Source organism: Aplidium turbinatum, chromosome 11 (genome assembly GCF_918807975.1).
Source record: "Aplidium turbinatum chromosome 11, kaAplTurb1.1, whole genome shotgun sequence".
In the NCBI taxonomy this organism is placed as follows: domain Eukaryota; kingdom Metazoa; phylum Chordata; class Ascidiacea; order Aplousobranchia; family Polyclinidae; genus Aplidium; species Aplidium turbinatum.
Genome location: NC_137482.1, coordinates 11,568,459 through 11,578,211, shown reverse-complemented (window position 1 = coordinate 11,578,211; position 9,753 = coordinate 11,568,459). Strand labels below are relative to the sequence as shown.

The 9,753-nt window shown below is 37.0% G+C and overlaps 1 protein-coding gene and 1 non-coding gene across 2 annotated transcripts in view; one reads left to right on the top strand and one right to left on the bottom strand.

Annotated features, from left to right (window-relative positions):
- Window positions 1-3,550: 3,550 nt before the first annotated feature.
- Window positions 3,551-9,753, bottom strand: part of LOC145779425 (cAMP and cAMP-inhibited cGMP 3',5'-cyclic phosphodiesterase 10A-like) — a 28,712-nt gene continuing 22,509 nt past the window's right edge. The window contains exons 10-11 of the mRNA XM_082591012.1: window positions 5,474-6,049; window positions 3,551-4,168 (exon numbers count right to left, since the gene is read on the bottom strand). Of these exons, the coding sequence (XP_082447138.1) occupies window positions 3,706-4,168; window positions 5,474-6,049 (1,039 nt within the window). The 3' untranslated portion in view covers window positions 3,551-3,705. The remainder of the gene's footprint in view (window positions 4,169-5,473; window positions 6,050-9,753) is intronic.
- LOC145780409 (U6 spliceosomal RNA) lies at window positions 8,635-8,740 on the top strand. Its single transcript, XR_014290640.1, has one exon. It is a non-coding gene; the product is annotated as a U6 spliceosomal RNA (small nuclear RNA).

Sequence of the window (9,753 nt, the reverse complement as noted above, 5' to 3'; positions counted from 1 at the left end):
ATTTTACTATACCTTCTTAGTTTTTCAACAGATATTCAAATGGTTTAATTTGGTGAGAAGTAGTGTCCTTTTTAAAGGAATAATGAAAGAAGTGCACTATTAAAGTTAATAGTTTAGAGTCAATAAAAGTGAACTTGTCAATATGGAGAGTTGGAACCTATGAGCCACCTTGTGTGCTGATCCTATGAGGCCGGCTCATAGGATCCTACTTGGTGGAAATTCATATCACAATTAGTTATTGTTAGAAAGTTGTTTACTAATTTTTTATATTTAAGCTAATTAAGATTACAGTGAATTGTTTATGTTTATTTTTCAATTTTTGTTTAACAGTTTAAGATGCGTTTGTAGGCTATATCTGTACATAAGAAATTTCAAAAATTAGTTCACAAAACTGACCATAATGCCTCGAACAACTGCTAAAAAAAATCATTGTGGAAAATCGCTGTTCCAGTTTCCTCTGTAGTCCACCCATCACTACTGGGTCAACAAAAAGAGTGAAGGGAATTAGAAAATTTTCGATTGACTTTTCTGCTTTTGACCTTGTGTAAATAGCCAGTTAATAGCCTATATTCGATGGATCGGTTTTGTAAGCTTGTGATCACAAAAATGATGGCACGGTTGTGGCATGCTTAATTTGTTTCATATTTTCTAGCCTTCTAGGCCTATATGATATGTCACTTATAAAATATGACCTGTCACTTATAAAATGTAGGCCTAATGTGATTATTATAAACTATTATCTTTTTATTTAAAAATTGTGGAAATCTTCCAGTTTCACGATCACTTAAGCCTCTATTTTCAACTTATCACGTCCCATCATCTTGTAAATGTGTTGTTGTGTATTCATGTAAATGTATCCATCAATGTATTCATGTAAATACGTTTATTCTTTTGATTGTACTAGTGGCTCATAGGACCCCACGCGTTGGATCCTATGAGCCACTTCAACAAATTTACATTTTTTTCTCCACATTAAAAATCTGAAAAGATACGAATTTTCTCTTTGGTGATTGAACAGGTTATATCACAAGTTATGCTAGTATGAAATATGAAGTGAAAATATTCAGAAATAAAAAAGTTATGGGGCTAAATCAAAAAGGGGGATCATAGGCCCCGACCTTCCCCTATACTACTATACATAATATGAACCTTGCATGTTGTATAAAATAAATACCACATTCCAGTTTCTGAGTTGGAAGGGGCCCCAGACTTATGTTTGGAGGGGGCCACGTTCTTCGTTGCTACGGCCCTGTCCACGATAATCATAGGTAACTGCATCAAAAGGTGTTAAACAGATCACATGATATGATAGGCTAGAAAGGCAAGGTGCGAAAAAACTAATTTTAAAATACATAGAGCAAGAAAGACGAGTCACAAGCATACAATTGCTCGACGAAGCTTTTTCCAATGCATTCTTGCATTGGTATTTCAATCATTGTATTGGTGAGGATAGTTTGACAAATTTTATAGGAATTCCATCATGTCCTATACTTTTAGAGACAGAAGGATTATTAAGATGTTTTAATACTTCTTCTTGATTGACAGGTTTTAGGAAAAAGGAGAATGGGACACTTTGCAATTTCAGTAATGAACCAGGAGACGGTAGAGAGATTTTAGATGCCATGGAGGGACCAATTTCTGTGAAATAATCATTAAAACAATTAGCCTACTTATTTGTGCAGGGTCAAATATTTTTTCATTTTCAGTGCTAATTATTTCTTCTGGTAGCCTATGTGAGCTGTGTGCTTATGTTTGTAGGCTACTGGATGATGTCATTTATGGTTTTCCATATTTTTCCAGTGTTGTGCTTGCTTTGCGTAATAAGAAAATTTATTGTAATGCATTTTTTTGCTTGCTCTTTGGCAGTGACGATCGGTGAAGAAAAGCAAGGAAAGCAGTGCTTAATACCTGACCGAAAACTATGCAAAATATAATGACTGAATTCTAGGTTTAATTTCTTATTATTTTTATCACGTCTATTTTAACTTGAAAATTACTGTATTCGTGACTAGAATTACTCGTAACGCTTGTGAGTAGGCTAATCTAAGTCCTCACCAAACCGCATGTCTTGCCTATAAATGCCAGTTAACGCAAACGCTCCTGTCAGAAACAACCACTGAGGCTCCAGGGAAGCAACTATCAAAGTTGCTTTCCCCAGGTTCAAAAATGTCAAAAAACGACTTCGTTTCATCCTATCCTCACTCGTTTTGCAAAACGTCACCAGCTGCTTAGCCAATCAGATGTGTTATGGTTAGAGTTGCTTTCCAAGTGACGTCAATGCGTACATTCGCTAGACTAACTCGTCAGAATGGTCCCTCTTCACGGTACACAGCACAGCATCATAATGCCGAAAAGATTGTTGCTGTTTTTTGATGTCTCCTCGCTATGTACTTTAGCCTACTAGCTTTCATAGTCATGCCTTTGCCCTTTTTACAGCGTTGATATAACGTTACTTCGCCAATGAACATTCAGGTGCGGATGCCATATTTAGTTCGTTAAGCTGTAGGCTACGCAGGAGGCAAACTTATCCAGCTTTTTGTACAAATTGCTTGCGGTTGCAATGTCTAGGCCTAAGCGTTAGTTTTTGTAGTGTAGGCCTAACTGAATATCTGAGAATGAACATTCATGACAAATTAAATACTTAGACAACTATTATTCCATGTCTAACACTGGATTTTGGTCCTGCAACGTTAAAATTAAGACTGTTCATGACTTCTAAACATTAAATAAATGTATGATCACGACATAGGCGAAGCACAATTTGACAAATTTTTATTTTTGATTTGTTTTGGAAATGCTCTCAGAGCGCACCAACTTGGAAGTGTTTTTCAAAAATTTCTGGCGGAGGCCCCCCAGACTCCCCGCTGGAAGTGTTATTATATGTTAAATTTGTATCTTTTCATTGCCCCTATTGTGACATAGGGGAGATGTTACACCAGTAGGCCATGTTTCGCATATTTGTTATTTTCTCTCCATGCAAAGCTCATGCGTCTTCCTTTTCTGGCACAATAGTCGATCACACCTATCTTGGTATATCTAGACTTTTTTTTTCAACTACAATTTCCCAGCTACAAATTGCAGAAAACTAAAATTAAACTGATGCAAAAGTGACCCATTGGTCTACTCTAACCCAATTAGCACCAACGGTTGCATTTGTACAGGAGGGGCAAGAAATTTTATACAGGAAGGGGTCAATTTTCACCACTTCATAGCTACCCATTTTATGTTGTGGACAATTAAGTCCAAGGGCGGCAGGTCGTGCGGGGAGAAAAAAAGTTCATTTAGACAATTAACTTGGGTTATGTTTTTGACTAATAACATTTAAAAACTTTGGGGTTGTTTATGCTGTTGCAGTGTCATTTGTTTTGCTGATCAATGATCATAGACCATTGATAAAACAAATCAATGATCAATCAATGATCAATCAATAATAATCAATCAATGATCAATGAGCAATCAATGATCATGATCAACTAATCAATTTCCATAGGCTACATATTGCCTATAGTCTATTTCAAAACAATATCTACATTTTACAAGGTACCGTACGTTAGATGGTTTTATCTGTTTAGTTTACTCACAATCTTTGTTTTGCGTATATTATCAGGAGAAAAAGCCAGGGGTGTTATTAAACTTACTGCAATCAAAAACTGCAGGCAAATAAAGCTTAAAACGTAGGCTAACTGGTTGAAGATTAACTACAGATTAAGAATGAAATTTTGTTCTTGATTCTTGCACCATCCACAATCCTCCTTTTGTTTTGAGATTTAAACGCTCTGCTTTCACCGATTGTGTTCGTTTTTTCTTTTCTGCGTTTTTCTTATTACGCTCCATCTTTGCCAATCTTGTAGCATCAGCTTCTTCTCGCCAATGTTCAAAATTCTTTTTTGCACCAGTTTCCATAGGTTCACACATTGGGAGCAGTTTTGTTAAAGTTTCGAAACATTTTACAACAACAACCGAATAGAAACCAACTTGATTCTCAGGCAAATCTTCTTCTAAGTCACGATCCATCATAGGGAGCAAAGGAATATTTAACTTTTTTCGTTTGTCGCCTTCGAACCAAAATTCTTCATAGAGCTTACGAGCATTCGCACCGGCTATATTCCAAGGTTTTGACATAGACGAAATATCACAAGATGACATCATCAAATCCATCGCCCCTGTCCTATAATAAAATTATACCAAATATGATTTCATCAGCAAATTTTTTTAATAGGCATCAAGGCGATGAACTCAATTAAGTATTTTTCCAATTTTAATTCGAGTTCAACAAAAATTTATTAATTAATAGGCCTACAGTAGGCTATTAGCTCAAATTTAAACTTTTTTCGTTTTTGAATCATAAACCATCAAGTGCAATAATTAGGTTGATATGGTGTGATGCTCAACACACTTCATAACGTGTAAAATTTTTGGTATACGTTCAGCACTATGGTAGGCACTTTAACGTAGTACACTGTCCGAATTCCATAACGCAATCATGCGTGACGTATATGACATCACTGGTATTTCAGTCACAATTTTTCTTATTAACTCCATTGATTGCAGTCATTAAGTTTCTTCTTGCACTCAGTTGCACTCTTCTTGCACTCAGTTGCAGAAGAAAAAATAGTATTTAGGGAACGTTCAAATATTACGTAACGCTTTTTTTCCGAATTTTTGACCCCCCTCCCCCATGTAACGCCAACGTAACGCTTTTTTCAATCCCCCCCTCCCCCATGTAACGCTTTTTTACTACGAATTCAGCACAAAAAACTACCATTCCGTACTCGAAAGCGTTACGTAACGTTTTGCTTGAACCCCCTCTCCCCCGATGTGACGCTAACGTAACGCTTTGCATAAACCCCCCTCCCCCTCGAAGGCGTTACGTAATATTTGAACGTTCCCTTACCAGAAGGTGGGAATCGAACCCACGCAATCGAAATTACTACTCCTTTTCCCTAACCCATTCGGCCGCGCAGGTTGTGGGGATGAATTCAGTTAAATTTCTTTCTATCAAAATTGTTCGATAAAGACGACCAGATAATCACGTGTTGAGTCACATGACTGAAGTCAGCTGATTTGCGTGTACGTTTTTCAAAGAGTGTACTACGTTAAGGTTAAAGTGCCTGCCCAGCACTATGCGCTGAACTTCAGTGCTGCCAGCCAACAACTGCTGCTCTTGAACGTTCTTTCTCCATCATTGACAAGCTATTTCGTAAGGATAGACAGTTCCTATCAGAAAATGTAGAAAAATGCTACAATAAATGTTAACTTTTTGTACAATAAGACGTAATTTAACTACTTGAGTTCTTCATTGGTCAAAGTTTGTCAAAAAAAAGCTTTTCAATGTCAAAAGTTGTCAAAAGTTTCAATTTTTAGGTCAATTTTTTTTCGTTTTTGAGTTAAAAAAATAATCGCCTTTATAAGGTATCGGACGGTAAGGTTAGGCTAATTACTATCGACATATTTTGTCTGAGGTTTTGTTTACCTGTGGTCTGGGTTTGAAAATGTAAATGCTTGATTGTTAAGCAAGATGGTAATATAGCTTCGGTTTCTGAAGTATAAAGCCAAATCTGTTGATAAAATGGCTTGTCGGGTAATCGCCATCGCCTTTTTAAAATCTTCTGCATTCAAACTTCCAAAAATATCATGATTCTCTCTTGCCAATATATTTAATGTCGTTTGTAAGTGATGATTTTCCATCGTTGAACTGGGATACAATATGGCCAACGGGTGACTCACTTTTTTCAAAAATTGATTGGATAAAGATCGATGATCAATGTCATGGCAAAGGCATGCGACCATCAATGCGAGTTGCTCAATTCTATCGAAAACGTCAGGGTGTTTTTTCAATATACAGTACATTGAGTGACTCACATTCACTGCATGATGCCAGTTATGATATGGTATCTTTCGGTAGTTGCAGCGAACTGCTAATAGAAATCTTGAAAGAATGTCAAGCGGCAAAGAAAGTCCTTCATTATTTACCTCTGTTACATCTTGAATCATTTTAATGCAAAACAATAAAAGTTCATTTTCAAAGGAAGTGATAGAAAAATGAAATCTGTAAATATACAAAGTGATGAGAAAAAAAAAGCAAAAACCACAAACCAGGGTTACAGAAATCACTGTAAATTGGTATCAAAAGTCTGCTAAGCGTAAACAAATGTTGATCAATAGGTTTGCCTGTTGCGCGAATAAAAAAAAAAAAATTGCCTGTAGCCTATCTTATATATCTCTTTTCCTCCTTGAATATTTTATGCAATGCATTTGCTGATAGGCCTAAGTTGACAATGAAGTAGGTTGTCACCAGAGTTGGGTGTGATTTTGATCTTCAAGGCCATATATTGATCTATCTGGCACATCCTGCTTGACACTCAGCACAAGGAATAGATTTAAAATAATAATAGGCTATAATAGCCTACTCGGCTGCCCCTTTTTCCCGCTGCACAGACATTGTCTGCAAAAGCGCTGAGGAGCAACACATAGGCTATCTGCGATAGATACAGCGCTATATGAAAACACAAATTGTTATCTCTAGTCTAGCTATTATAGTCTATCTATGCCATACTACATGACGTTTTAGCAAAGAGTAGTTCTGTTGCCTATACATTTTTCAAAGAAGAACTGCTTTTCTACAAAGTAAAAGTAACTTAAACAGCATATAGCACCCTTCCAACTGTTACATAATATGGTGCGGAAACTTGAAGTCTTACAAGAAAGTTAACTCTTAAACTAAGATCAATGCAAAGACCACATGAACGAATTACGATGGGTTTAACATAGCAACACAAAAAAATGCTGAATGGATACGAAATCAAACAAAATTACAGGATACTGTGATAATTATCAAAAAAGTAAAATGATCATGGGCAGGTCATATAGCAAGACATCAGGACAACAGACAGGGATGGAGGAACCATTTTAAAAGTAGGTGGGCCCAAAGGCGTAGCAGTCAAAGTTAATCAAACTTCTGGGGGGCGAAGCCCCCCAGACCCCCCATAACATTGCTGCATTCCTAATACTTCAAATCGCTTATACATTGTGTTTTCATGATTGCCTTTAGTGCCAACCAGCAAAAAATTTCCGTTTTTAGGCCCGATTTGGCCAAACAAATTACAAAATTGTTAAATTGCTCTATAGCGCTGTACAAAATATGGCGATGTGCACACAAATAAAGAGGCAATATACACACACAGTTATAATACCAACCTGGGATAAATAATCTGCAGCATTATACAGTAGGCTACGTGCATATGTGATGATATCATTGTTTTAACCTTGGAGAACAATTAGATTGATTTATAGATTACCGGTACTTCACCAATCACACGCAACCACACCCACTGCCCATCAACAGTGGGCTCAACAGAAAAGTTTAAAGATTAGATTTCATCATTGAGCTATCAAAGATAACACAGGCAAACAACAAATTTTTTTTCAAAGGCATGGCATGTGAGAGTCATTTTAGGGTATTTCGAGGCCCCTGATTCCGCACTTGTTTTTTTCGAATTGGCTCTAGTTTTTGGGATAGCCTACAGCAAAAACATTTTTTTTTGCAATTTTGAGCCCCTATACAGTAGATTTAACATCGTGTCGTTTATTACATAGACAAAACTGAAAGTAATCCCAGGCACATTTCTGAGTTGTATAAACGCCATTTGAAACCAATCACGTTGATTACAACCCAAACAAACGGCTATTTAAAGTTTACTGGCCTAGTAACAATCAAAACACGACGTGAAGCAAGCCTTAGGAAACAAGATGTAGAATATACAACTTGTGCTTTGCGTTAATATATTTGTTGACTTCAACAATATCAGACTTACTAACTAACTAAGTACAAACAAAATACATACATTGTTTTGCTTAACAAACTATAGACGAATAAGCAAAACAAAGCCATCGATGAACTGATACAGTTAGTAACGTTTATTTTGCGTTATGGTCATTGCCTAGTGCATGGGTCACCAACCTTTTTTGCATGCGGGCCACTTTGGCACAAAGGAGAGCTGTGGCGGGCCGCACTAACAAAATGTTAGGTAGGTTGACTCTTATGCTAAAAAAGAACGCATTTCGTACCCAGTATCCAGCATTACATGTTGTTCATATTTTTGTTAGAATACCGCAGCAACAAAATTAATCGAACAACGCTACTGCCAGGCCAAGCTCATTTTACAACACTTTTGACTTTTTTTTAACAATGCCCAATAAACGAGGCCACTTGTTTTGCGCACGTATAGCGAGGCGAGCGCTTTCATCAGAATATTCATCGCCAAGCAAGAGTGGTGTTGTCACTTCGCTTCACAAAAGATATCTTGCAATTAACAATTTTAGTAAACAAGGAAATGCTTGACACATCGCAATACAGGCAACAATAGTGACCTACAAACATATCAGCGAAAAATACGCTCCAATAACAGGGAAAAAGAAACCAGGCACCATGAAACAACTGCTTGTACAAATCACCCCAAAATCGTAATTCTATCGTAATTCATGAACAGTCTTCCCTTTAAAAAAGCAATGAGTTGGTTTTTCATCCTTTTTGTGAGAGTCTATAAAACCGTCTTTCTTTTGTTGTAGACAACTGTCACTTGCGATGCTTATCAGCGTGGCAAGAATTTGTTGATTAATAACATTTTGCAGAACTTGCTTCGGCAGTAGATAATATACTAAAATTGGAACGATACAGAGACGATTAGCATGGCCCCTGCGCAAGGATGACACGCAAAATCGTGAAGCGTTCCATATTTCTTTAAAAAAAGAAGAAAAAAAAAACATTTTGCAGTACTAAGCTAAATATTTTCATAATATATACAATCAGAAAAAGTCTTTATATTTATATAGGCTATAATATTTTGCCAATTTATTATAAGTTGAGTTGGCACAACGACCTATTTTGCCAACAAAAACTTGCATAAAGAGAACACTGGTCGTAAAACACAATAACGGTGAAACGCACACTAGTGTTTACATGACATTTGCAAACTTAAAATAAGCAACTCTATGCTCACAGACATTTTCGAAATTCGAAAACAGACGTTTTAATCAACCACTGGGACAGTGTGGCTGGACAACGCATTGGAATAGCTTTAACCAACCCCCACCTAGAACTATAATCTGATTGGTCGGTCGGTGGAATCGTATGCAAAGCGAGAATATGCTTTCCGGAAAGTATTTTTTGCCTTCGTACTCTTTAACTCCTCAAGAAAAGTATTGTTGGTTATACTTGTACGCTGATACCTTCCGCGGGCCGCCATTTGGTGACCCCTGGCCTAGTGCATTGCACCGGGTCACGTGCACTTGATTACGTCATGCCGCCCTGTGGCTGTGAGTAGTTGGTAATTACGGCAGCAGGACTTCTTGGTAGCTACACAATGATTTGTCCTTAGTTCATTCTAGCTCTACTCGTGTTGAGACCTCTTTTCAATTCCTTTACGTTACGTTTACCTACAAGCGTAACTGTGGTGTCAGAAGTAAAATAGAATCTACGTTGCAGTTTTCTGAAGTGAGAAGGTCATTACATTGTCGGCTTTGTCGCAGTGGTTTCTGCACAAATTAGTCATGGAAGAAACAGTCAAAGCAATGCTAGCCACAATGGAAAAACAGCAGGAACAGTTTTTATCAACGTTAAATGACATTAGTCGAATGCAAACCAACGAATCAGCACCAAAGTTTGAACGTTTCAACCAGGATAAGGAAAAATGGAAACAGTATATGCAAAAGTTCTTGCATCACATGGACATTTACAATGTTGCAACTGATGAC